Here is a 27,390-nt window from a genome sequence, read left to right on the forward strand (position 1 = left end):
AAGGGTCTTCCTATGTCAATATCCAGGAACTAAAATAGACAGAAAGAAGTATTCAAGCCAATACCACCGGCCTAATAAGTAACTCAATTGGGCAAAATAGAAGTAAAGCGAAGAGAAATCTTCTGTTCTTTATTGGGTGATAAGGAACTTAGAATCTATAGTAACCTCGAAGTTTAAATTATCCAAAAAGGATATGGAGTATAGTGTAGTTTACCTGTAACGGTGAAATTTGTAGATAATCAAAAAGGTTTTGCTAGCTCACTCGGTAGAATGATAAATTTTAGAGGCGAATTTTCTAGATTCGAGTCCTTGCTGGACCTTTTTTTTTATTTGATTACTTATTTATTTATTATTTCTTCTCTCTATTTTCTGAGAGTTTCCTAATGTATAAACCATTTAAGATGTTCAGTACTCATGTTTTTGTTGGTATAACATCTTTTTAAGCAGGTCTCTTTTTATTTTAGTGCTTTAAAACATCGATTACTTGTTAATTGAACTTGTTACTAACACTAGTATCCTTTTGTTTGTGGACAGGCCCACAGTTTTATGTATATGAACATTGTCCTCACCGTTTTTTAATCCTTGAGTATTTCATCATTTAATAATGCACTTTCCACTTATTTTTTAATGATTTATTCATCTAGATGCTCGTTTACATATATCTTCCTATTTTATAACTAATTTACTTGCTCGTCTATCTAACAAGTCATGCATTAGTATGCCTGTTCGACTAGTTGTGTATTCATTCTTACGTTTCTACATTTGTTTGTTTATAAGTTTGAAAATTGATTTCGATAAAATGCTGCTTTTGATCAATGTCTCTTGTACGAAGACCGAGTCCGTTAGCATACTTATCTCGAAGGCGCTTGTTCAAGCTTTTGTTCTTGAAGTTTATACTGTTCAATTCACTAGTAGCGACGACAATTGAGTTTTTGGCCGTAGCCTCGAGAAATCATTTACGAGACTGAAACGATTGCTGGTCAGTTGTCTGATCATCGAGATCGAAGGCATGTCGACTTTGTGATCTTACAGTTTCATTGTGGCGGAAAAGTTAGTTGCAAAACGTACAATTTTTGTTCGCAAAATGACCACTTTTTACAGCAAAATGGTTGTTTGAGAAATAGCTGGCATCAGTTTTTTGACGTACAAAGTTGTTCGAGATGTTACCAAATTATTTGCACGCTTTTCGAACAACTTTAGTAACAAAACAACTAAATTTATTGTTCGCTTTTCGAACAATATTAGCAACAAAACAGCAATAACTTGTTTACTTCTGGAACAACTTTGGCTACAGAATAACCAAGTTTTTTGGTGCTTTAGTTACCAACATTGTTCGTAATGTCACTTGTTTTTTTAGGATTATTAGAAATTAGACGCTTATTATAAATGGAAAAAAACGATACTTTTATTGAGAAATAGCAAAAGAAAAGAAGCACTACTTTAATCTAATAAAAACAAAAGTATACAAGCGAGGCAAGAGTGTTAAATGAGCAATTCGCTTTGTCATTCGGAATTGAGACAACACTGATAGACACAGAAAATAATTTGTATGTAGTATATGGCTTTTCTAATAATGAAAAAGGAAAAAACCACCATCTTGCTATCCATCAAACTTACCTGACAAAGTGCATGTCTTGTACGGATAAATAGTCAATTCCTTTAGAAGGGCATTCTTTTTTGAGAGAAAAAAAGTTAGTTTTGAGTATATTGAAGGTGTGTAATAACATATCAAACTTACTATAAATCAAGAGACAGCAAGAACTTGTTTTGGAATCTAGAAAATAAAAGGCGCTATGTTAGCTTTCAAGTAGCAAAAATAGAACAATTTATAGATTAAACATACTTTGACTTTGAATGAAAGCAGACTAATCTCATCTAAACATATAGAACAAACAAACTAATTGAATTAGAACAAGGCAATGTCTAAACTCTCTTCCAAAACAACACTCACCAGTACCAGGACCAGGCGATGTGACATTTCATGTCAAAACTTGGAACAAAAAGAAAACAAGTAGCTCTTATATGTTTACTTACACTCTAACTCTGGTTTCGACTTTTGTTTTTTATCTATATAAAGGCCCAATAGTATATCGATTTTTGTCTATGGCTATGTTAGAGAAAAAGAAACTTTACTGCGGAAAATGCGTTCTTCCATACCAATCAAAGAGGAGCGCAGCAATTCTTCAGATTGTTAAAAAAGCGCTGGAAGTATTGTCTACTTCTTAAGACGAGTAAGCCCATGAGTCGATGTTATGCAGTCATAAGGTTTCAGAGAGTTTAAGCTTCTGGATGTAGGTTAAATTCAGGAGCTGTGAACTTTATCTATAATACAAACGTTTTAAGAGAAGGTGATGGAAAAAAAATTGTTTTATTATTTAAGGTCGTGACTATTTTTTGTTACTTCTTCTTATACGCTTAGACTTGGCTGATTGGCTTTTGTCTTCATTGCGTTTGCCCCTTTCCTTAGGTTGAGAAGAGGGAAGAGGTGGAGAAGGAGAACAAGGACGACAGTTGTTTTCCATTCCGAAAAAATGTCATCTTCAGAATCCTCAAATTCATCACCACAATATAGGTTTGCGTACTCCAAAGAAGGCTCCTTAATTCGAAGAGATTCAACACTAACTTGGTTTTCACTGTATAGTTTTGACTCATCTTAGGCATTTCAAAGTTTCATTGAATGCATGTTTTGCGTTTGTTATACCTGGTCCTTGAGTTATTCTCTCTTTCAACAACAGAAGCCTTATTTCTTGCTCTATTACTTCTGTGCTTGTGTGTTTCGAAGAGCAATAGACCGGCTGCCCAAGAATGCTGACATCTTTGAAGAGGAAAGCCATGAGTAGCTGCATTGCTTTCAAGCTTAAATGTGTATTTTGCGATTAGAGCAGAAGGCACTTCAGACCGTAAAGGCAACACAGCTGCTTTGTCATTCTTCTTCAAAGCTTTCAGCAGCTCTAACTTCATTTCATCGTGGGTTTTTCTTGCGGTCGTTTTGAGGATTCCCTAGTCATTCTCATTCGCTTTGTCATCAATTAAAAGATCAGTGATATTTCTTTCTTTCTTAAATAAGTTGACCAGGGCAAGCAAACGCAACCGTGGCGTAACATATCTATGTTTTCCATGAGAGCCGAATGCTTTTGTTGCTTCCTCAAGTGCTCTAGGAATGTCCCAAAAGCCCATCAAGTTTGGATTAAGAGAGTTGGCAATACCGCCTTCTCTTGCTACATTTTCCAAAAAAAAATAAAAATTTATACATATTTTAGAGAAATAGCTTGTTTTTTTTACCTTGTTGAGCTGCTTCAAGAACTTCACTGTTGATCTCATCACTATCACCTAGCAAAAGAGGGTGCTAATAAATGCATCAATCCCTTACGTATTTGAGTCTGTGATTCGGTTTTTTGTTCGAGTTGGGAAACTTGTTGTTGCATTTGAGTGATTTTGTAAATAGTCGTTTGGCTCATATTTGTAAGACAGAAAGACAATTGCAAGAAAAACCAAAAAGCTATTTTTGCTAAAAAAAACCCAAACAATTATTAAATATTCAACATAACTCAATATACTCTTTTTGGATGAGTCTCATATCAAACTCTTAGGAGTGCATCAACGTATTGCATTGTGCAAACCTTTTTTTTTTGTTTTTTATAAGAAACATTATTAGTATTATTGTACTTGTAAAAAAAAATAAAGAATTCTTCTTGCTCATTGTGGTGATCTGAGCACTTTCAATACAAAATATAATAAATAATCTCTCATCATATAAATGAATAATCACTTATAGCACTATACATTATAAATATAAAGTAAGCACTGTATAATGACAGTAAATAACGGTAACTGGGATAATATGGATATTTACAAATAAGGAAACCATAATTGTACCTTTTAGGTAGCAAGGAGAATTAAAGGAGAATCTATATAATCAATTCCCAGGCACACGCTGTCAAGGTGTTAAGTAATCAATAATCAGTAATCATAATTAGTCAATAAATCAGGTAGTATAAAAGACAACCTGGAAAAAATATATTTTAGACAACAATCAAATTATTTGGTAATAAAGAAATACTGAACAGTCTCACTGTATTTCTTTGTTTTCTTTCTATCTTCTATTATATCTTCATTCACAACCCAAACATCACACTCATAAAGCTACTATTATTTTCGCAGTACTTCTATTGTTGGCAAAACGAACAAGTTTGTTCCCCACAAACAAGAAAATCAATGATCTTAAATGATATGACTTGCTTTTTAGAAAAATAAAATAAAAGTTGTTGACATTTCGAACAACATTGGCAAAAAAGTTACTTTTTCTTGTTTGTTTTGCGAACAATATTAGTAAAGTCAAACAACTAATCCGCCATAGTGTGGAGAACGAAATATTGCTCACGGCTACCCTCAGGGCAGAAAAGATTTGGATGGAGAAAAGCGAGCAGAATGTAGGTTACTCTAAGCACTTGGAAAAAAGTCGTAATAGTGAACACCAGTTCAACACGATCAATCATCCAGTTACTAATGTGAAATGTACTACTACCAAAGACAAATTGGAAGCAGTTCAGGTCTTCTACCAGGATCTTTATTCGGCCAAAACAATACAACGTCGATTTTTGAACTCCCTCATATCCAACGTTACTTCCAAGGTAAGCAGCTCAGCCTCCAATGGCATATGTTCTGCCATTCCTTTTGTCGACACTGTTGAGGGATTAAAACAATGTCCAAAACAAAGCAGCCCTGGTAGAGACAGATTACCTTATTCCATCTTAAGGCTTATTGTAGAGCATCCTAATTGTTAAGATTTGGTCACTAGAGTGTATGATGACGCGATTACCGAATCCGTCTTTCCTCAGTTTTGGCTACAAATCTGCATCACATTACTGCTCAAGAAAGGAGATTTAGCAAACCTAGCTAACGGGCGACCAATCTCCCTTATTAATACTGATTGCAAAGCGTTTATAAGGATACTCAACATCAGAGTCCTACAGGCTTCCAACACCATTATAAATCACTTTCAAGCCTGTTTTATGCCCGGTAGATTTATCGGTGATCACGGAATTGCAGTGAAGATTATAATGGAAGATGCAAAGAAATGTGCTCATAAAGGTATCGGTGTTGCCATCGACAGTGCCAAGGCATATGACTACATTAACGAAGACTATATCTACGCCGTCCTGGATAAGTTTGGTTTCCCTCAAACATTCATCACGACAATCCGAAACTTAGTTTTCAGAAACATTATTGCGATCAATATGAATGGATTCCTCTCAGACAGCGTTAGACAGCGTCGTGGACTTCGTCAAGGGGACTCTATTTCGCCTGTCCTGTTTAACTATGCTCTGGAGCCTTTGTTGCTTACTATCTTGAATGTCAATCGTATCCGAGTATATTCAATTGCTGCTCAAACATCCAAACCTTTTTTACAAATGTTTACACCTAGACCCATCAAACTGCTCGCTTATACTGATGATCTTCTGGTCTTTGCTAATGATGTGGACGAGCTCAAACCCTTCCAAGAGCACCTCCAATGTTACAGTAAAGCATCAAACGCAAGAGTGAATTATCATGAATCGGTTGCATTCCCACTGTCGGGTCGATCTCGCTCATTATCTGATACGTTTCATCGACGCATTAGACAATTACAGTCTCAATAGTTTGATGCTAACAATCCTTCTTACCTTTGTTACCTTGGTTATCCTCTCTGGTTTACTACCATTCATCGAGATACGTTCTGCAATGAAGCCATCCAAAAGCTGCAATATGTTATCGAACGGTACAAGTTTAGACAAGTCCCTGTCTATGGTCAAGCAAAACTGGCCAACTCTATCCTACTATCTCGTTTTTGGCATGTTCTTTGTTTCACTGCTCTACCGGCATACTTTCACACCAAGATCTCTTCCATGATTTATAAGTTCGTTTGCCAAGGAATTTCCCCCCTTTGTGTAAGACTACTATTTACCATCCACTACTTGCTGGTGGCCTATCTGTGATGGACATATCCTCAAAACAGAAAGTCTTGCAATACAGATATATCAGATCTCTCCTTTACAACGATTGCAATGATCGCCCAATCCCTGATTTTCTCTTCCAGCTCCTCGTCTCCTACATTCAAATAGCCTTTGATTGTCCATATCACGAAGTACCCTTGCTTTTCCCAAAGGCTTGTAAGCCCACTCGTCTCTCCGGGTTGCTCACGCTTTCAGCCATACTCAAAGCAATTGATGATTGTCCACTCTCCTCCTCATGGGATGATATAGCCCTCAGCTTGCCTGTTTGTCTAGAAATGCCTTTTGTTGACTTGTGTCAAGTTGATCATACAGTCTCGGACATTCTCGACAATGCTACTATTCGAATACAAAAAACTTCTTACTTTCTGCAGGTTGACCCTAATTCAGGATTTCTCCGCTTCAAAACACGTAAAGAATGCAACATCCTAGGCTTACTGTCTCGGATTTTCAAGGTCTACAAAGATGGTAAACAACTGTTTCTACCCTTCATGTAAGACCCTGTGACTCAATCAACTGATCCTTGTCACCCAGTATCTTACGAGTCGTATCTACTACAGCTTGTCTTCAATGAATGCTCAGTTTTCGATCTCAACAACTCTGATCTCCGTCAAATGTATCTGCGAGATATTCCTTCCATTCAATCATTGAACCCTACTCGTTTCAAGCGTTTCCTTCAGATATTAATCCCAGGTTGTACCAAGAACCTCTGGTATCGCCTTTTACATAACAAGATCTCTTGAAGATCGATAAATGCCACTATCTTGCAACTACCAGATGATAAGTGTGGATTCTGTGGTCTAACATAGACTCCCGAACACATGTTGTTTACATGCAGGGCCAACAAAGACACCTGGACAAATGCTATCAATTTGTTCTTCAAGCACTCTTCTCGCTTCTCTCTTTCCCAGCTTTATCTAGATGTAATAGCTTTGAACATCGATCATTACCAACTATTAGATACACATTTTCGCCTCAATTGGTTTGAAGTTTGCTCTGCTGTCTTCTCTTCTATTTGGAACGCGTACTGGCGCCACCACTTTAATGCTCACGTTTATGATGGTTTAGTTATACTTGACGACGCCATCAAAACTATACGAAAATTATCCGCTTTTTAATATTTGTAAATTCTGCCTTTTTGTGATAAGTCACTGCTTCTAACACCTGTTCTTTTTTTAAATATATCCCCCTATTCGATGAGTCAATAAAATAAATCTTCATCCAAAATAAAATAACAGAATAAAAAAGGTGCAAGGCTTCAAAAAAAAATCAAATACATATAGTAAAATGGTAATCTTATTTAAATAGATCAAAATGAACCTTTATCGTTACTTGTTACTTAGGAATCATACTATTTTCAATGGCAATTTCCTACTGTCCAGCAACAATAGAATGTTCGCTCGTGGCTTTCAACCTCTTGTCTAAGAGGAATGTCAATGAACAACTCTTTCTGCTTTGATACTATTTACAGCATCTCAACTAGAGGCGAAGAAGTGCTGTACAGTCTTGTTGTTCGGGATTCCAAAACTCAAGGAGTTTACCCTGTTGCTTTTCTAATCGCAAATGATAAAACTGTTGGCCCACTCAGTCAATGACTAACATTCTAAAGCAAGAAGATACGTTCGCTCCTGATGCAATCACCATTGGTTGCTGTGTCGCAAACTTAACGTCATTCGCAACGCATTGGAGGGCGTCAACTCTCCTTACTGTGGATTCCATGCCCTCAAACCTTGGAAAAAAGCATTGAATTGCAAGGTCAAATTAAGTGAAGCTCACATTAAAAAAAAGGGCAAATCCATAAGAAGCAGCTGGAAGAGCTACGCAGTCAGCTTCTTTATGATGTTTAAGTAGCGTCGTTCATCGAGCCGATTGCTTAGTTTGGAAGAAGGTTAAAAAAAATAAACAATCAGGTTTTGTGGACTACTTCCAAAGCGGTTGGACGCGAATTGAGGAGCTGAAAGGTCTATAGAGTGAAGCATACATGCCTGAGACACACAGAGATATGCTCACTAACAATTACATTGAGTCATCGAATTACCAGCTTAAAACGGAGTATTTTAGTAAACACAGATTTAATCGACCATATTATTGAGCTTTTGCCTTGGTTGATGACGTTGCGCTTTTTTCTGCAGAGGGAAGCAAACATATCTTGTTCAACAATGGCAGGAGGAAGTCGAAACAATACGAGCAAGCTAAGCGTTCATTTTCTGCTTGTGAGGTCTCTCCTGACCAATTGCCTTCTCTTACTGAAAATCCATTGAGAACGAACAGCAGTACTGTTGCTGTCTCTAATAGGAATATGTTTATGAGTAGCTTAACTTCCTGATCTGTCAAGTACTCTTTCAGTGTCAGTGATGGCATAAGCAGCATATTTATCTTATAAAAACATACAACTGCCTCGCTCTGAGGTATGAGAAAGAAAGAGTTGAAAAATGAAAGCTTTAGAGAGCAAAAGGTCGAAGAAGTAGATGAAGCTGCTTAATGGTAAAAGTGAGATTCGAAGCCTATATAGATTTCTTAGATGAAGATGAAACCACTAGTGTGAACACTCAGCTGTAGATTTTGTTTGCATTCGACGATGTCGATGCTGCCTTTGTGTTCAAGTGATATTAGAGATTATGATGAAGAAGAAAGAACAGCAAGGCAAGAGCTGGATGCTATATTTGAGCAAGCCGAGACTCTGATGTCAACCTTGCATCGTAAAAGAAGGAAGGCGTAGGAATTAAAAAGTGCTCTTCTCGCTACATACTGAAGAGAGGAATTTGTCAATTTGTTGCGCCTCACTTTACAAAAAGTAGACGAAGCTGCGGCTGCAAATGCTGCTCTTGTTAAAATGTTAAAAGGCTACTTCAACAGAAGCTTTTAGAAGGCTCTATAGAGGTTTCTTTTCCAATAGAGCCGGATGTAAATCGGATGAAGTGTCGTCCTTGACAATTTATTCATCTTGTAATATTGCGGTATGAGTTATTTTAATTCTAAAAGTCGTCATTGTTCTTCATTGTGACTTTTGTAATAGACGAAGAGAAAAATAATTTCGTTTATTTTTTTGTAATCTATCTAAAGCACAATTTCTAAGCGTCATACAAAATCAAGAGTAAACTTAGGTATTCATCTAGGGGAATCCCTGAATAAAAAAGAATCCTCAGAAACACGTCCACTTTCAGAAATTCTGTTTTACAATTACCATGAGCAACAAACTCCCCAAACTGTACACAAATAAAACCTATACTACTTAAAAGGTGAAGAAAACAAAATGTAACGTTGAACAAAAAGTGGCCTTTTAGTTGCATTCATTCAATTATCGCACCATTTGTAGGAGACAGCTGCACATGCGTACAAGAACTGCAATAAAACGGCAGTTTGTAAAGCCAGATATGTAAGTAAACACTATCAACTGTAAAGTAAAGCATAGAAAATAGCTAAATTTCTTATAGAAATAATTAAATATTTTTTTAGAGTGATTAGTCTACGCATTTGGCTGAATTTCTAGTAAAATTTCTTTATTTTCTTTTTAATTTAAAAAATTAAACAAATTTCTTAAAAAAAAAATTTTTTTTTTAAAAAAATTTATTAATTAAAATTTTTTTTTCAAATTTTTGTCTAAACATTTTTTAATTTTTAACAGTTTCCAAAAAAAATTTTTTAATTTAATAAAAATTGCATTGCGTATAAAGTTTTAAACTTTTTTAAATTTAAAATTGAAATATTATTTTGTTTAAAAAATTATTTTAGATTTTTTGAAAATTTGCTTTAACTGTTCAATAAACATTGCTTTTTTTTTTTTTTACAAAAGTTGTTTTAGAAAACTTTCTATTAGTTTTTGTTACAAACAATCTCTATCTATATTGTTAATAAAAAATGTTATACATTTGGTAGAAACTTTTGTCGGCAGATAAATTTTCTTCTTTTTCCTTGATATTTTTTCGTTCCATTTGACTAGAATTTCTTGAATGCTATTGAAGAGATGTTATGTGGTGCCTATGCCAGAGATTTGTTAAGGGGTCATATTCACTTTTCGTTAAGGCAGTTTTGGTTACCGTTTTCTTCAAGAATAAGCTATATCGGTTTGAATGTTCATTAGAATTAATGCAAACTGTGTGACTATTGGCTGGACCACCGATGAAATTTTATCGACCTTTTTCTGTCATGACATTGGCTAGATTGACGTTAAATTGCCGACGCAGCTAATCAGCAATGCCTATGAGCTTTTTATCATGAACTTTGATATTCGCCTTCACAGACTTACCTTCCCTTTCTGCTTCCCCCAGCCATTCTGTTTCTCATGACAAATACCATCATGCTTTAAATCAAGGCCCTCTTGTGTGGGAGCTCAAAACCACTTGAGTTTACCTTCAGAACTTGATACAGATCTTCAATGCCTCACTTCGTTACAAAGACAGTTTTGCCAAGCGCATTTGACGTAACTCTTGGAATTGTCTTCGCAGAGAGCTGCAAATCAAGATGAAATCATTGCAGTCAGCATTTAAGCATTCTTCACCAATGCATCTATTTGCAAAAGATGTAAGCAAAGTGGTACAACATGAAGGTCAGATACAGAGAGTTGCTTGCTCATAACAAAATGACTAGTTCTTGTGGTGGTGGTGCTCCCCAAAATTAGTACGAGTTTTGTAACGAAATTAGTAAAGTCATCGCTAATGAGAGGGTCATCGATCTAAAAGTATTAATAGGGACACAAATTAACAACGTACCTGTTGCTCTTGCAGAGTATTCTTTACAGGCGGCGGTAGCCCAAAAGCCAAATCGCAAGGCAGTGTTCAAAGCGATGGTAATGGCATGCACAGAGGTGTCATCGTTTTGCATAATAGTCGCTCAACTTTTGAAACGATAATAAGCATTCCCTCAAAATGGTAACCTTGTACGTCGTAGCAGTAGAAGAAACAATTGCATAGCCTGATAATAATATGTTTTGTAGTAGGTCTTCTTTGCCTTCATAAATATAAATTAAGCCTTGTATAATGACAGTAAATAGCGGTAACTGGGATTATATGGATATTTACAGATAACAAAACCATAATTGTACCTTTTAGGTAACAAGGAGAATTAAAAAAGAATTTATATAATCAATTCCCAGGCACAAGCTGTCAAGGTGTTAAGTAATCAATAATCAGTAGTTATAATTAGTCAAAAGATCAGGTAATATAAAAGACAACCTGGAAAAGATATATTTTAGACAAGAATCAACTATTTTTGTAATAAAGAAGTACTGAACTATCTTGTATTCACTATGGCGGAAAAGTTAGTTACAAAACGTACAACTTTTGTTCGCAAAATGACCACTTTTTACAGCAAAATGGTTGTTTGAGAAATAGCTGGCATCAATTTTTCAACGTACAAAGTTGTTCGAAATGTTACCAAATTATTTGTACGCTTTTCGAACAACTTTAGTAACAAAACAACTAAATTTATTGTTCGCTTTTCGAACAATATTAGCAACAAAACAGCAATAACTTGTTTACTTCTGGAACAACTTTGGCTACAAAACAACCAAGTTCTTTGGTGCTTTAGTTACCAACATTATTCGTAATCTCACTTATTTTTTTAGGATTATTAGAAATTAGGCACTTAATATAAATGGAAAAAAAACGATACTTTTATTGAGAAATAGTAAAAGAAAAGAAGCACTACTTTAATCTAATAAAAACAAAAGTATACAAGCGAGGCAAGAGTGTTAAATGAGCAATTCGCTTTGTCATTCGGAATTGAGACAACACTGATAGACACAGAAAATAATTTGTATGTAGTATATGGCTTTTCTAATAATGAAAAAGGAAAAAACCACCATCTTGCTATCCATCAAACTTACCTGACAAAGTGCATGTCGTACGGATAAATAGTCAATTCCTTTAGAAGGGCATTCTTTTTTGAGAGAAAAAAAAGTTAGTTTTGAGTATATTGAAGGTGTGTAATAACATATCAGACTTACTATAAATCAAGAGACAGCAAGAACTTGTTTTGGAATCTAGAAAATAAAAGGCGCTATGTTAGCTTTCAAGTAGCAAAAATAGAACAATTTATAGATTAAACATACTTTGACTTTGAATGAAAGCAGACTAATCTCATCTAAACATATAGAACAAACAAACTAATTGAATTAGAACAAGGCAATGTCTAAACTCTCTTCCAAAACAACACTCACCAGTACCAGGACCAGGCGATGTGACATTTCATGTCAAAACTTGGAACAAAAAGAAAACAAGTAGCTCTTATATGTTTACTTACACTCTAACTCTGGTTTCGACTTTTGTTTTTTATCTATATAAAGGCCCAATAGTATATCGATTTTTGTCTATGGCTATGTTAGAGAAAAAGAAACTTTACTGCGGAAAATGCGTTCTTCCATACCAATCAAAGAGGAGCGCAGCAATTCTTCAGATTGTTAAAAAAGCGCTGGAAGTATTGTCTACTTCTTAAGACGAGTAAGCCCATGAGTCGATGTTATGCAGTCATAAGGTTTCAGAGAGTTTAAGCTTCTGGATGTAGGTTAAATTCAGGAGCTGTGAACTTTATCTATAATACAAACGTTTTAAGAGAAGGTGATGGAAAAAAAATTGTTTTATTATTTAAGGTCGTGACTATTTTTTGTTACTTCTTCTTATACGCTTAGACTTGGCTGATTGGCTTTTGTCTTCATTGCGTTTGCCCCTTTCCTTAGGTTGAGAAGAGGGAAGAGGTGGAGAAGGAGAACAAGGACGACAGTTGTTTTCCATTCCGAAAAAATGTCATCTTCAGAATCCTCAAATTCATCACCACAATATAGGTTTGCGTACTCCAAAGAAGGCTCCTTAATTCGAAGAGATTCAACACTAACTTGGTTTTCACTGTATAGTTTTGACTCATCTTAGGCATTTCAAAGTTTCATTGAATGCATGTTTTGCGTTTGTTATACCTGGTCCTTGAGTTATTCTCTCTTTCAACAACAGAAGCCTTATTTCTTGCTCTATTACTTCTGTGCTTGTGTGTTTCGAAGAGCAATAGACCGGCTGCCCAAGAATGCTGACATCTTTGAAGAGGAAAGCCATGAGTAGCTGCATTGCTTTCAAGCTTAAATGTGTATTTTGCGATTAGAGCAGAAGGCACTTCAGACCGTAAAGGCAACACAGCTGCTTTGTCATTCTTCTTCAAAGCTTTCAGCAGCTCTAACTTCATTTCATCGTGGGTTTTTCTTGCGGTCGTTTTGAGGATTCCCTAGTCATTCTCATTCGCTTTGTCATCAATTAAAAGATCAGTGATATTTCTTTCTTTCTTAAATAAGTTGACCAGGGCAAGCAAACGCAACCGTGGCGTAACATATCTATGTTTTCCATGAGAGCCGAATGCTTTTGTTGCTTCCTCAAGTGCTCTAGGAATGTCCCAAAAGCCCATCAAGTTTGGATTAAGAGAGTTGGCAATACCGCCTTCTCTTGCTACATTTTCCAAAAAAAAATAAAAATTTATACATATTTTAGAGAAATAGCTTGTTTTTTTTACCTTGTTGAGCTGCTTCAAGAACTTCACTGTTGATCTCATCACTATCACCTAGCAAAAGAGGGTGCTAATAAATGCATCAATCCCTTACGTATTTGAGTCTGTGATTCGGTTTTTTGTTCGAGTTGGGAAACTTGTTGTTGCATTTGAGTGATTTTGTAAATAGTCGTTTGGCTCATATTTGTAAGACAGAAAGACAATTGCAAGAAAAACCAAAAAGCTATTTTTGCTAAAAAAAACCCAAACAATTATTAAATATTCAACATAACTCAATATACTCTTTTTGGATGAGTCTCATATCAAACTCTTAGGAGTGCATCAACGTATTGCATTGTGCAAACCTTTTTTTTTTGTTTTTTATAAGAAACATTATTAGTATTATTGTACTTGTAAAAAAAAAATAAAGAATTTTTCTTGCTCAAAAAGCTACTATTATTGTCGCAGTACTTGTCGCCTCATAACTTTTATTGTAAAATATTCACCACTTTCAAGTGTGGGTAATGGTTCGTTAGTGGCAGCACTACTTCTCATGATTGATTTTTCCCCTCCCAGTTCATTTGACATTGTTGAATCGTCTTCATAGAGTCTGGATAAAGTGTCAGGTAAAACATTTGAAATACCAGGCAAATGAACGATCTTGAAGTCATACTGGAGAATGGTATCCATCCATGAAATCATCATCAGGTTTGCAATATGTTGAGTATGTAAGTAAGTAAGTGCTTTATGATCCGTATATAACGTAAATGTAGAACCATAGATATACTTGTGAAAACGCTTCAGTGAGAATACAAGTGCAAGTAGTTCACGTTTTGTGGCAGAGTATTTGCGTTCACTTTTAGATAGACTTCTAGCAATAAAAGAGATGTACTTCTTTTCTCCATCAGTCTCTTGATACAATACTGCACCAATACCAGTGTTCGATGCATCACAGCTTATGGAGAATGGAACATTCATGTCTGGATAGGCTAACACAATATCGCTTAACAGAGCTTTCTTGAGGTTATCAAAAGCCTTTTGATGTTTATCATTCCAAATCTTATGCAATGATTTTTCATTTCTCAATTCATCAAGTGGAGACATGATTGAAGAAACGTTAGGTATCAATGATCGGAAGAAATTCAATAGACCACAGTAGCGCATGATGTCTTTGCCACACGTTGGTTTAGGAAATTCAAGTACATTGGCAAGTTTGCGACGATCCATTCTGATACCTTGTGGAGAAATATGGAAACCAAGCAAGTGAATTGATGATTGGAAGAAATGACACTTGGCAGGGTTCAATTTCAGGTTTACATCAGTTAAGCGTTGGATCACTTGTTGTGAATGGATTTTATGCTCTTCGACTGATTGGCTAGCACATACAATATCATCGACAAAGAATCGCACAAAAGGTAAACCTTCAAGAGCAATACTCATGGTTCTCTGAAATTGTGAACTCACATGTTTGATGCCGAATACAGTGCCAATAGGCCGATATTGTATTCCACGCCATGTGAATGAAAGCTTTACAGTGTCCTTAGGATTCAATTTTAAAGAATTGAATGCAGACTTCAAGTCGAGAGTAGAATATACTTTAGCACCCTGTAATTCCTCAAAGAGTTCACTAATTACAGGTAATGGCATACGATCAACTGTTTTGAGCAAAACATTAATATGACGAGGATCATGACACACACGATAGCCTGTCAATTCACCTTTACCATCAGTCTTCTTTACAACAGTAAGAGGCGTATTCCATTCAGTATTGGCTGGTGCTCTTTTGATAATACCGTTGCTCAACCATTCATCAATCTGTTTATCCACTACGCCCATCATTTTCAAAGGTACAGGATAGGGTTTCTTATACGCTGTTACATTAGATGGAGTATCTAGACATACCACACTTTCAGGTATAGTACAGAAAGATCCTTTTGGAATAGCTTGGTTATTATCAATATAAGGTTGAATATAATCCATTGCAGCTTTATATCCATCAGCATTACAAGCAGGATTATGATCACTCATCTTATTTTCTTTTTCTAAAGATTCTAGAAGATCACTAGTATTGTTATAGCGTCTATCTGCTTCAAGCACTTCTTCAGTAGTATCTTTATCATCGTATGACAAAGGTAATCCAGAGATTCCAATGCCTAATGTGTACATGTAATCGGTTCCAATGCTGAGCGAGAACTCATTATTATTGGTAAGATTCATAACCTCAAAAGTACGTTTTAGAGTTTTACTATTGCAACTAATGCTTAAGGTACAAGTTCCTATTCTTTTGACGTATGTATTTGTATCAGCAAGTCTTATGAAATACTTGTGTAAGTTATTTTTACTAATAAGATCTTTATTGATATGATTTATATAATTGATGTTTATCTTATTTTCTAAACAGAATGACTTGTCAATTGAGGAGAAGACAGCACCACAATCTAACAATGACATTGTTCTAACAGAATTATTGATAAGGATAGGAAAGGTAATGTTAGCACTTATGTTTTTAAAATCTCTTGTTATATTGTTTTTAGACTTACAATCAAGAGCCAAACGAGCCAAACGAGCATTTTCATCAGTGTCATCATCACTGTTATCATTGTTCTTCATATCAGCGTCATCATCCAAAGAAGAACAACCACCACGCACAGCCATTCTTGAAACCTTCTGTTTCTTGGCGGCCTTAGCCTCCTTGAATTCATCACATCTGTGACCATGGGACCATGGCTTATCACAGTACGTGCAAGGTTTCTTACTTGAACTTGGTGCATAAATGGACTTGCTAGACTCCGAAGAACCTTTACCAGCAAATATGTGTGAGTAACTGCGTTTACGACTACGCTCATTGTTACCTTATATGAACCAGAACCTGAAGAAGAGCTAGGTAGACCAGCAACGTCCCACGAAGAAGAGAACAAATCAGTGTCATTAGTGGCAGCAATTACCAAACCGATCATGTCTTCGATTTTACTTGGCAATTTTGTTCCATACTGGGAGGACACAGCAACAGAGGCAACACGACGGACGGACTCACGCAGAGCACACCAAAAACTCAACACCAGTTGTAAACCATCGGCTAAACCTGCCTGTCTTCTAAGCTTCTGAAAGCGAGCAGCAAAGGAACGAGTTGATTTACCATGGGATTGCTTGAGGGACCACACCTTTACCATCAACAAAAACTTGCGATAGGGGGTATCAAAATGATCCAAGATCATCGATTCAGCTTCCCTCCAGGACAGACATTTGTTTCTTAATTTTTCATCAAACCAAGATTTCTCTTCCTTGTTAAGAGACATAGGCAAAAGACGTTCCCAGTTGTCATCCATATTCAACGAGTGGGCTTCCAAGACAGTCTTAAATTGCATACAGAAATCGTAGACAGAATCGAAGACTTCTTGATTTTTCTTGCTAATCACTGTATCAGTCTTGAGCTGCAAGAAAGGAAGACCAGCTGGAACCAAAGTACTTCTCTTGTCTATTGCATGTTGGGAGTTTCCATAGCCAAGAAGACCTTATAAGCTTCGTCTGCTTCTTTGTACAAGACCTCGGCTTGTTTATAGACTTCATAAGCATGCTTGGTATTTTCAGCTTGTGGATGAACCTTTTGGTAGGCAAGGTAGTGACCATAAGCAATCTTGAGTTCCGTTTTGAGACGGTCCAGATTCTCTTTGGCAGTGGCAGCAAGACTGGCAGATGTTACTTCTTCAATGTCAATAGGCACATTTTCTTGAGATTCAAAAGAATCAGGTCTAAGATCCATGGCTTCATCTACAGTAGGAATACTAGGAGCAGGAGAGTGTTCTTGAGAAACAGGAGCAGGCGAAGAAGAACGAAAGCCAGAGTTGATATTTTGGTTGGACATTGTAAAAATAGAATTCAAAGTAAAAAATGTGATATTTTGATAATAGAGCTATATAATAAGATGATAGTGAGACAAAGGTAGATACTTTGAGACTGTTCTATACAATTTTATTGTTGTTCTTTTTGATTATAAATTATTCTAGCATATTTATACATGAAGAGATGTCGGAGTAAGTAGTAGTAGAGTTCATGCAAATGACTGAGTCTCTATTATCATAGACTACTTTAAATTAATTAAATAATGTAAATTATGGACTTCGGTTATACGTCTTGATCTATTAAAAGATACTTTGTCTTATTCAGTACAAGAGGTTCTTTTATGCCTATTTCTGATGTAAATTGATTATGATATATTTTTAGTATGTAAATGAAGACTTATTTAATGTCAGATCATCATATGCATATAGATTCTATATGTTCACAACAGCATTCTTTATAGGTACCTGTTCAAGTAACAGAGCAATAAGCTTGTTGATATCCTGCTGAGTGTATACACGTCTAGCATTGCTAGCGTCGTCTTTTTTTTTCAGTCAGGTCTCTGAGAGGCTTCTCTTCTTTCAAATCGCTCTCACTACTCTGCACATCAGCTTCATTTTCCTCCTCGTCCGAGCTATTACTGGGCTCATCACCCTCGTGCCCTTCCTTCAGCTCCATCGTCACATCTTCATCTAACTCCATGGCTGATGCAGTGATGTTATACTCCCACTTCTTTCTCATCATCGACATTACACTGACAATAATCTCGGGTACAGCTTCAATATCTTCGTCGCGTAGAGAGATCTCGTCCATATCATAGTCAATACCCATTTTCTGTTAATAATAGTGAGAAAAGTGCTTTCTACTAATTGCCCCTTTTTTTTTCTCTTGATTTTTCCTGAGTTTTTCTCTTACTTTATTGGTCAGTTTTCTCTTAATTGATCTAAAATTTTCTCTTATTTTCTCTGAGACTGTCTCTTAATTGCTGAAAAATACAATAATAAAACAATTTTTTTTTCCATCACCTTCTCTTAAGACGTTTGTATTATAGATAAAGTTCACAGCTCCTGAATTCAACCTACATCCAGAAGCTTAAACTCTCTGAAACCTTATGATTGCATAACATCGACTCATGGGCTTACTCATCTTAAGAAGTAGACAGTACTTCCAGCGCTTTTTTAACAATCTGAAGAATTGCTGCGCTCCTCTTTGATTGGTATGGAAGAACGCATTTTCCGCAGTAAAGTTTCTTTTTCTCTAACATAGCCATAGACAAAAATTGATATACTATTGGGCCTTTATATAGATAAAAAACAAAAGTCGAAACCAGAGTTAGAGTGTAAGTAAACATATAAGAGCTACTTGTTTTCTTTTTGTTCCAAGTTTTGACATGAAATGTCACATCGCCTGGTCCTGGTACTGGTGAGTGTTGTTTTGGAAGAGAGTTTAGACATTGCCTTGTTCTAATTCAATTAGTTTGTTTGTTCTATATGTTTAGATGAGATTAGTCTGCTTTCATTCAAAGTCAAAGTATGTTTAATCTATAAATTGTTCTATTTTTGCTACTTGAAAGCTAACATAGCGCCTTTTATTTTCTAGATTCCAAAACAAGTTCTTGCTGTCTCTTGATTTATAGTAAGTCTGATATGTTATTACACACCTTCAATATACTCAAAACTAACTTTTTTTTCTCTCAAAAAAGAATGCCCTTCTAAAGGAATTGACTATTTATCCGTACAAGACATGCACTTTGTCAGGTAAGTTTGATGGATAGCAAGATGGTGGTTTTTTTCTTTTTTTTACTAAAAAACCATATACTACATACAAATTATTTTCTGTGTCTATCGGTGTTGTCTCAATTCAGAATGACAAAGCGAATTGCTCATTTAACACTCTTGCTTCGCTTTTATATTTTTGTTTTTATTAGACTCAAATAGTGCTTCTTTTCTTTTACTATTTCTCAATAAAAGTATCGTTTTTTTCCATTTATAATAAGCGTCTAATTTCTAGTAATCCTAAGAAAAATAAGTGACATTACGAACAATGTTGGTAACTAAAGCACCAAAAAACTTGGTTGTTTTGTAGCCAAAGTTGTTCCAGAAGTAAGCAAGTTATTGCTGTTTTGTTGCTAATATTGTTCGAAAAGCGAACAATAAATTTAGTTGTTTTGTTACTGAAGTTGTTCGAAAAGCGTACAAATAATTTGGTAACATTTCGAACAACTTTGTACGTTGAAAAATTGATGCCAGCTATTTCTCAAACAACCATTTTGCTGTAAAAAGTGGTCATTTTGCGAACAAAAATTGTACGTTTTGTAACTAACTTTCCCGCCATAGTGCAAGACATCACATGCCATTTACATTGTCACGTCAAATCGGATCAAGCATTGTTGATCTCAATAATTCATCCATCATGATAAGGTCTGAGTAACAAGAGTCACTGAGTCGGTTACCACCGTCTAAGATGTCTCTTTATTTATCATTGGATTAGAATCAATCTCTCCAGGAAGAATAGATGGAACGAGCATAAGATCTATAACAACTACTGTATCTGTATTTTGGTCAATTAGCCATAAATATCTGTACGTGATATTAAAATCTCACAGCAATATTTATAGTTCTATGTTTCTTCAAGTTAAAGCAATCTCTATCTTTATCTTATAGCAGCTTGTAGAAATAGAATAGTCGGACGACTTAATACCTGGTGCTTATAGCTTTCTCTTCTAAGAGTATAAAAATCAAACTTTAACCTGTGGCAAAAGTGACAAAGAGCAAAATTTGCGCGGTCGGGGAATCGAACCCCGGCCCTTCGCGTGGCAGGCGAAGATTATACCACTTAACCAACCGCGCGGGCATGTGCTCTTTTTCCCTTTGGTTAAATCACTGCCTAAATATCTACGTCGCGCTTCTGGCGCTAGTTCGATTCTGAGCAAGACCACGAGTTTTTTAATGCAAGTCGTTTGCTGGTTAATCCCGTGCTGTCGTAATACATCGAATCCGCTTGGGCCTGGGAAACCCACTTCAGTACCTCTGTCCAGTCAAATCCTCCACGCTTTTTCTTCTGCTTGCTCAAACTACTAACTACCTAAAATCTGCTATTTGTATCTTTATTGCCCGACTTATGGGATCGTCTTACAATAGTATTATTAGCTTGATATCTAATAAAAAATTAATATTCACTTTAACCAACCGCGCGAGGTTAAGAACCGAGTAAGGTCGCGCATATAAAAGAGCCCCTTTTATAAGAAAATCGGAGTTTAAAACCATCACCCTACATCCCGTACTCTCCCATATCAACACCTACTTTTGGAAAACATCCTTATCTTCAGTAAAAATAGATATAGTCTCCACACCAATCAATTAATTAGCTCAAACAAAAACACCTACTAAAACAAGAAAAAAGCACGTACAAAAAAAAAAAAAATTAATTCACCAAAAAATGTCAGATACTCGCCCTGCGTCTATCCCTGACCTCTCGCCTCATGCTCAACAGATCATGCAGCAATTTTTCAAGTACCATAATTTAATCAGCTGCACCTTTTGCGCTGAATTTGGCACACTTGGATATATTGCCAACAACACAACCAAACCTGCACTCCCTGTGTTTCAATGCACAAAGTGTCACGAAAAGCCTTCTTTTCCAGTGGTCGAAAAGGAGATTGAACAGGCCATTGATGCCTCTACACGTGGTGCCACAACCACCATTACCAAAGCCACCAGCGCAACTCGACAGCCCAAAAAGCGAAGCAGAGTCGCAAGTGATGCCAGCAATGGCTCACAAAAAGGTACACCTATTGCCACTCCAGTAAAGAGTGGTCAACTCATCAACAACAACAACAACAACAACAACACCATTCACAGTGCAATTAACGACAAGGAAATTGCACTTTTAAAAGATATGCTCTTGTCTCTCCAAGATAAACTCTCTGAATTTGAAAGAGAAAACAAGATGATCAAGAGCCAATTGCAAACATATGCAACAAAAAACGCCGAGCTTGAACAACAACTGTTAAAGCAGCAAAAACAGCAAGCAATTATTGAATTGCAACAACAACAACAACAACAACAACAACAACAGCAACAAACAGACCAAGATGATCTTGTTATGGTAGATGATGCTGAATATCCTCCCCTTGGTGCTGCCCAGTCCAAGTACGCACATTCTTTTGATGTCAAGAAGCGTCTTGCTGAGCGTACGGTAACACCCTTAAACTACAGAAAAATACTCATAAAAAAACAAAAAAACACACAAAAACCTACTAACAAAAAAAATATTTCTACAGCTGTCAGAGCTTTCACGCAACCACCTACTGAGCAACAAGGTTTTAGCTATGTCTATTATCCTTCTAAATCAAGACTCAGCAGAAAAACACAGAGACAGCACCTAAAGACATTAGGTGTAACCAACGGACGTGTGTTGGATATCCATTATCCTTCACGTAACGTAGTTGCCCTTTTAGTTCACAACGACTACCGTCAACAACTGATTGGCACGTTAAAACAATCCAAAGTAGATCCCTTGAACGATTTCTCACCATTGGACCCCAGCATTCTAACCAATGTTGAATACAACACCATGTCTGTTGAAGAAAAAACAAAAATTGCAGCAGACAAACACAACCAAAGACTTGTTCGTGCGCTTCCTTTCATCAGGGATCATATCTCAAAAGCTGTAGCAGCATTCTTCCGCAAGGAGAACCTCATCACCGATGCACAACATCAACAGTTTTTGGAACAGTACAACAAAAAAGCAGCCAACTCAGCTGCAACAGTAATTAACTCGACCACTACTAGTGTCACCCCCTCCACTCCTTCCGTGTCACCTGCTGTCCTTGACAATGGCACCACACCTGCACCAACAGCCACAAACACTGATATGGAAACCGAGTTATAATGAGGAAACTCAGCATAGCTTGTGTAAATGCCAATGGTAAACTTCGTCAAGAAGCCATTGACTCTATTTTATATTACTGTAAAAACATCGATATCCTTTTTATAACAGAGACCTGGCTCCCTCCAGATAAAACTATACCCACCCATTGGCAACAGTATCATATTTATGGCGAACCAGTCGTAAATTCTGACCGTTGTCAAATGGGCATTTCACTCTTTATTAACCCTCTCTTTAAATATAGCAAAATACATGTAGACACACAAAAATCAAAACACTTTATGACTTGTCATTTAGACAATCTAAAAATTCACTGTGTCTATTTACCCCCCTCACCTTCTTTAGATAATGCAACAACTATGCAGATTCTTGAATCTATTACACTCACTCCCAACACAATTCTCTGCGGTGATTTCAATGCCCGCATGGGTAAGCGTACTGGGGATAGTCGATGGAATACTCGAGGCAACAAATTCTCCGCCTATTTAGATACCCACTCACTCATTGACTATAATTCACTCCTTCAATATGCCAAGCCAACTCGAGTGGTTTACAAAGAAAGATCCAACACTACTGAAACGAGCATTGTTGATTATTTCATTTCACAATCCACTCTTGTACAGCCAAAATTAGACATTAGAACTGACCTATCGGTTCTTGGATCTGATCACAAGCTCATGATTTTCTCCTTTGTTTGGATAGACCATGACGTGCGTGATGATACCCCTCCAGAGCCTTTACGGAACAGATGGAAGCTTAGTAGACTTGCAGAAATGCCTGTTCGAACAGCCTACATTCAGACTATGCAACAACAATTTTACAGCAAAAATATCAATCACCTCACTCGTCGATTTGCAGATTTCTTAGCTCAAACCCATTCCACTCCTTTTACCGATGACGATAAACAGGCTAATGCCGATACTATTGAACACCTATGCCAATTACTATATGAATCCATTTATTATGCCTTGGACACTATCCTTACACCTGCTACTCCTCGCCCAAAAACTTGGAAATGGTTTTGGAATCCAAAACTACAAGAGACAGCCAACCTCCGCCAGGCCTGTTATACTCGCTGGCGCAAGTCGACTGGTATACAGAAGCCTGTGTGGTGGCAAAAATTCAAACAGACAGATCACAAATTGAAAACAGAAGTCCGCCATGCAAGAGCGCTCGCCTACTATAAATTTTGCTCTGATCTTAACAGCGACCCAATAGCCGCTATGCCTACTATAAAGAGAATTGTCCAGTCCAAGACTCGAAGCAAGCATCGATATAGCAGTGCAGAAGGCCCTCAAAAGGCATAAATGAAATGGCTAGTTTTCTGCAAACCATCTATGACGGCAACACTATACCCAAGCCAAAAAATCTACCTACACACCACAGGTCTAATACACATATGGATACTAACGTTTCTGATAGAGTTGAATATGATCTTCAAAATAGTCCGTTCACTATCGATCTCGTTAAGGCAGCCATAAAACGGCTTGCTCGCAACAAAAGCCCAGGTAAAGATCATTTTACATCCGAGATGCTGTCACCTGCTGCACATATCCTCAGTCCTATCCTCACCAACCTCTTCCGCGCCTGCTGGCTTACCGGGTATACCCCTACAGCTTGGCGAACCTCACAAGTTGTGCCGCTTTTTAAGCGTGGTGATCCTCTGGATCCCTCAAGCTATAGACCGATTAGTTTGACTTCGGTCTTTCGAAAGGTTTTGGAATACTGTCTGCAACAACCTCTCTACGACCAAACAGATTTTATTGATATGCACAAGGGGGTTTTAAGCCTTTCCTTAGTGCTCTGATCAAGCTGCTTGCCTAGACGAGCTGATTCACCGCTATCACCAGACCCACTATAAATATCCCACTATTGCATTCCTTGACATTGCAAAAGCATACGATACTGTGGATAGAGATATCATCTGGGATGTTATCCATGCTCACTGTGACCCCCTACTACTGAAAATGCTGAAAAGCCTCTTTGATGATGTACAGGTACAGGTCATAAATGATAACTACCAATCCTTTTCTTTCTCTCCTTTGACGGGTGTGCTGCAAGGTTCCATCCTCAGCCCCCACTTATACAGTATATACATTAACTCCCTTCCCCAAATTCTTAGATCCAACTCCCTCTCAACATCCCCTACAACACCGCTCAACAACATCAACTGTCTTCTCTTTGCCGACGACGTAGCTCTGCTCGCTGATCCTGATCAAATGCAGCATCTACTCAACAAAGCTGAACAACATTCAATCCTTACCGGCTATCGATGGTCGCCATCCAAATGCGCCATCATATCATCACCCTCCTCTCCTTCAACCACTTACACTCTTTATAACACACCTATACCCGCTACTGATACCTTCAAGTATCTTGGCATGCAATTCAACTTTCGTGGGATGGACACTCAATTGTTCATCAACTACACCAAGGACAAGGTGCAAAAGTCCATGCACCGTCTTCACAACATTGGCGCCCGGTCAAACGGGTTTTCACCTCTTCTAAGCATGCAAGCCTATCGACAATTCATTCGTCCTCAGATAGAATATGGCCTCTGCATCACCAATATCAACAACACCAACATGCCCGCTCTTGAGCGTATGCAAGATGATTGCCTTCGTCTCATCGTCGGTGGTCACTCAACCTCCTCAGTCAAGGCCTTTCGAGTCATGCTCAACCTGCCCACCATGGTAGAACGATGGCATGCTCTCAACACCAAGTACAACCTGCGCCTTACAAGGCTGCCAACAGAATCATTGATTCATCAAATCTACACTACCAACAATAGATACAGTCGCTTGTCGCTTATCAGCAAAAAGAATCCAATACACAACTCGTTTATTGGTGACAATTCAAACATTTCTGATAACAAAAAACTAAAAAAAATCTTCTCTTCTTTTCGGTCGCAGGCCCTCATCAATTCTTCGGAAAAGATGATCCAAGCCTGTCGACACGACCTTTCTATAGACCCTATTTTCTTTTTACCTATGACTAGGAAGGAGCAAAGACGACTACTGAGGTGGCGGATGAATTGGTTACCTGGCAGAAAGTCAGATTGCTATTGTGGAGGCGAAATGAGTCGAAACCATCTTCTTACTTGTCCAGCAATACCTCACACCTACTGGGAGCACATTCAACGCGTCTCTCCAAATAACCTACACCCTTTCGACCTGCTTATGAAACAACTTCCAACGAAGAAACCAAAAACAGTCGAAGAAAAACAACAGCTACTACAGAAATGGCAACCAATTTGGACTGATTTCCTCAATATTCTTTTCCTTGTTGATCAAATCTGTCACAAAAGCCAAGAGTCTTTCGAGCCTGAGCCTGATAAAGGCCAGCTACTATACGACTGGCTTCTTAAATAACAAAAAAATATACATATAAAAACAAAAACAAAAACAAAAGCAAAAAAAAAAAAAAAAAGCAAAAGCAAAAAAAATGAAACAAAAAAAATTTATTTATTTCAAAAAAAAAAAATTCATTGTTAGCCATTTCATTGTTATGCTCAACATCCACCCATTCCACCACTCTTCTGCTGCTCAACTCACCACTTCTCATCTAGCCGAAGCATTAGCATTCTGACCTCTGCTATCTTGTAACCTCTAATCATTTCAAAACCGAGGATAGTTCGTTCTGCGTTCGTCCTTGCTCTAGCTCTCTTTTTCTCTCTTTCTTTTTTCTGCAACCAATTTCTGCACTTTTTTTTCCCCCCTCTTGGGTTTTTATTTCTGTACTACCAATCCCGAATATCTGTATTTTTCTTTTTGCCCACTTATGGGATCGTATACAATATTCTTATTTTTGCCCATGCATAAATAAACATAATATTCACCTTAACCAACCGCGCAGTGGTGCGCCTACAAGAACTCGATGTTCTTCAAGCGTATCGCCGTACACTCAAACAACAATTGCACCAAACACAACTGGAATCCAAGTTATCTGATTTCATCAACTATCTAATAGCTTCTTCAACAGAACTATTACAAGACCAATGTACAGATAACAGATCCACTCTTGAATATCTCACACAGCAATTTTATAATTGTCTGTATTATACCCTTGACAACATCTTGACCGAATCCGACTATCGTCCGAAAACTTGGCGATGGTTCTGGAACAAGTCTCTACAGACTGCATCAAACTATAGACAAGCCTGTTACTTTCGTTGGTGTCGTGCCTATGGCATCCAAAAAGGTCTCTGGTGGCGTAAGTATAAAGATGCAGATAAAAAATTAAAAGCAGCAGTAAAGCAAGCACGAGCCTCTGCATATCGCAAGTTCTGTGACGAGCTGGATGAAGATCCTACTGCGGCTATGCCCATTATAAAAAAAATCATAAACTCTAGACAAAAAAATAGCAACCGCTTCGGATCTATTGACGGTCCTCAGCATGCAGCAAACACTATGGCAAAGTACCTCGAAGGTATCTTTGATGGTAAATACATACCTCAGCCCAAAAACATTCCTTTGCACCTACAATTTCCTTCCTTTCCTTCACCCAACATCACTAATTCCGACTACAATTTCGACGACTGCCCTTTTATGCAAGATCAAATTGTAGATTCCATCAAAAAACTCGCCACTAAAAAAAGCCCAGGCAGCGATCATATTCTTTCAGAAATGGTCAAACCTGTGGCCGATATCATAGCTCAACCCCTTACACTCCTTTTCCGTGCCTGCTGGCTTCTTGGATTTACTCCCTTGCTTTGGCGCACTTCTCAAGTCGTCCCGATCTACAAAGGTAAAGGTGATCAACTTGATCCAGCCAATTTCAGACCAATCAGCTTGACCTCCATTTTTCGAAAGATAATGGAGTATAGCATACAACAACAATTTTATGATGAAACAGACTTCATTGACATAGCCCAAGGAGGCTTCAAACCCTTCTTGAGTGCGATCGATCAAGCCGTTTGTTTAGATGAATTGATGCATCAATATACCCGACAACATCATAAATCACCTGTGATTTGTTTTCTTGACATTGCAAAGGCCTACGACACTGTAGATAGAGACATTGTTTGGGATGCCATGTACCCTCACTGCAATATTCGACTGTTAAATATTTTGAAAGATTTATTTAATCATGTCAATATCCAAGTCATCAATGGTAACCATCAATCATACTTCTTCACTCCTTTTACGGGCGTACTGCAGGGCAGTGTCCTCAGTCCCCATCTTTACTCTATCTATATCAATTCCCTTCCACA

At 37.2% G+C, this 27,390-nt stretch overlaps 8 protein-coding genes and 1 non-coding gene across 9 annotated transcripts; 4 read left to right on the forward strand and 5 right to left on the reverse strand.

Moving 5' to 3' along the window:
- Positions 1 to 2,309: 2,309 nt before the first annotated feature.
- B0P05DRAFT_550000 (uncharacterized protein) lies at positions 2,310 to 2,824 on the reverse strand. Its single transcript, XM_051579196.1, has one exon. It carries the CDS (start codon positions 2,659 to 2,661, stop codon positions 2,464 to 2,466), a length of 198 nt encoding a protein of 65 aa, XP_051432980.1. The 5' UTR covers positions 2,662 to 2,824; the 3' UTR covers positions 2,310 to 2,463.
- Positions 2,825 to 3,000: 176 nt separating this feature from the next.
- B0P05DRAFT_589049 (uncharacterized protein) lies at positions 3,001 to 3,458 on the reverse strand (the record flags this gene model as incomplete). The annotated part of the gene is made up of 3 exons (XM_051582709.1): positions 3,001 to 3,218; positions 3,283 to 3,330; positions 3,371 to 3,458. The coding sequence occupies 3 exons, from the start codon at positions 3,456 to 3,458 to the stop codon at positions 3,001 to 3,003; spliced, it is 354 nt and encodes a 117-aa protein (XP_051432981.1).
- A 2,810-nt stretch (positions 3,459 to 6,268) lies between these two features.
- Positions 6,269 to 6,733, forward strand: B0P05DRAFT_589051 (uncharacterized protein; the record flags this gene model as incomplete). Its single annotated transcript, XM_051582710.1, has 2 exons — positions 6,269 to 6,458; positions 6,525 to 6,733. 2 exons carry the CDS (start codon positions 6,269 to 6,271, stop codon positions 6,731 to 6,733), a joined length of 399 nt encoding a protein of 132 aa, XP_051432982.1.
- A 687-nt stretch (positions 6,734 to 7,420) lies between these two features.
- B0P05DRAFT_473950 (uncharacterized protein) lies at positions 7,421 to 7,585 on the forward strand (the record flags this gene model as incomplete). The annotated part of the gene is made up of 1 exon (XM_051574759.1): positions 7,421 to 7,585. The coding sequence occupies one exon, from the start codon at positions 7,421 to 7,423 to the stop codon at positions 7,583 to 7,585; it is 165 nt and encodes a 54-aa protein (XP_051432983.1).
- A 4,920-nt stretch (positions 7,586 to 12,505) lies between these two features.
- Positions 12,506 to 13,020, reverse strand: B0P05DRAFT_550007 (uncharacterized protein). Its single transcript, XM_051579197.1, has one exon. It carries the CDS (start codon positions 12,855 to 12,857, stop codon positions 12,660 to 12,662), a length of 198 nt encoding a protein of 65 aa, XP_051432984.1. The 5' UTR covers positions 12,858 to 13,020; the 3' UTR covers positions 12,506 to 12,659.
- Positions 13,021 to 13,196: 176 nt separating this feature from the next.
- Positions 13,197 to 13,654, reverse strand: B0P05DRAFT_573255 (uncharacterized protein; the record flags this gene model as incomplete). Its single annotated transcript, XM_051581497.1, has 3 exons — positions 13,197 to 13,414; positions 13,479 to 13,526; positions 13,567 to 13,654. 3 exons carry the CDS (start codon positions 13,652 to 13,654, stop codon positions 13,197 to 13,199), a joined length of 354 nt encoding a protein of 117 aa, XP_051432985.1.
- Positions 13,655 to 20,066: 6,412 nt separating this feature from the next.
- Positions 20,067 to 20,137, reverse strand: B0P05DRAFT_t69. Its single transcript has one exon. It is a non-coding gene; the product is annotated as a tRNA-Gly (tRNA).
- A 1,429-nt stretch (positions 20,138 to 21,566) lies between these two features.
- Positions 21,567 to 21,992, forward strand: B0P05DRAFT_444790 (uncharacterized protein; the record flags this gene model as incomplete). The annotated part of the gene is made up of 1 exon (XM_051573789.1): positions 21,567 to 21,992. A coding segment is annotated over one exon (426 nt), but the record flags the coding sequence as incomplete, so codon positions are not given.
- Positions 21,993 to 22,180: 188 nt separating this feature from the next.
- Positions 22,181 to 23,485, forward strand: B0P05DRAFT_473974 (Endonuclease/exonuclease/phosphatase; the record flags this gene model as incomplete). The annotated part of the gene is made up of 1 exon (XM_051574761.1): positions 22,181 to 23,485. The coding sequence occupies one exon, from the start codon at positions 22,181 to 22,183 to the stop codon at positions 23,483 to 23,485; it is 1,305 nt and encodes a 434-aa protein (XP_051432987.1).
- Positions 23,486 to 27,390: the final 3,905 nt, after the last annotated feature.

Source organism: Gilbertella persicaria (genome assembly GCF_025201335.1).
Source record: "Gilbertella persicaria strain CBS 190.32 chromosome Unknown B0P05scaffold_31, whole genome shotgun sequence".
NCBI classification, from domain to species: domain Eukaryota; kingdom Fungi; phylum Mucoromycota; class Mucoromycetes; order Mucorales; family Choanephoraceae; genus Gilbertella; species Gilbertella persicaria.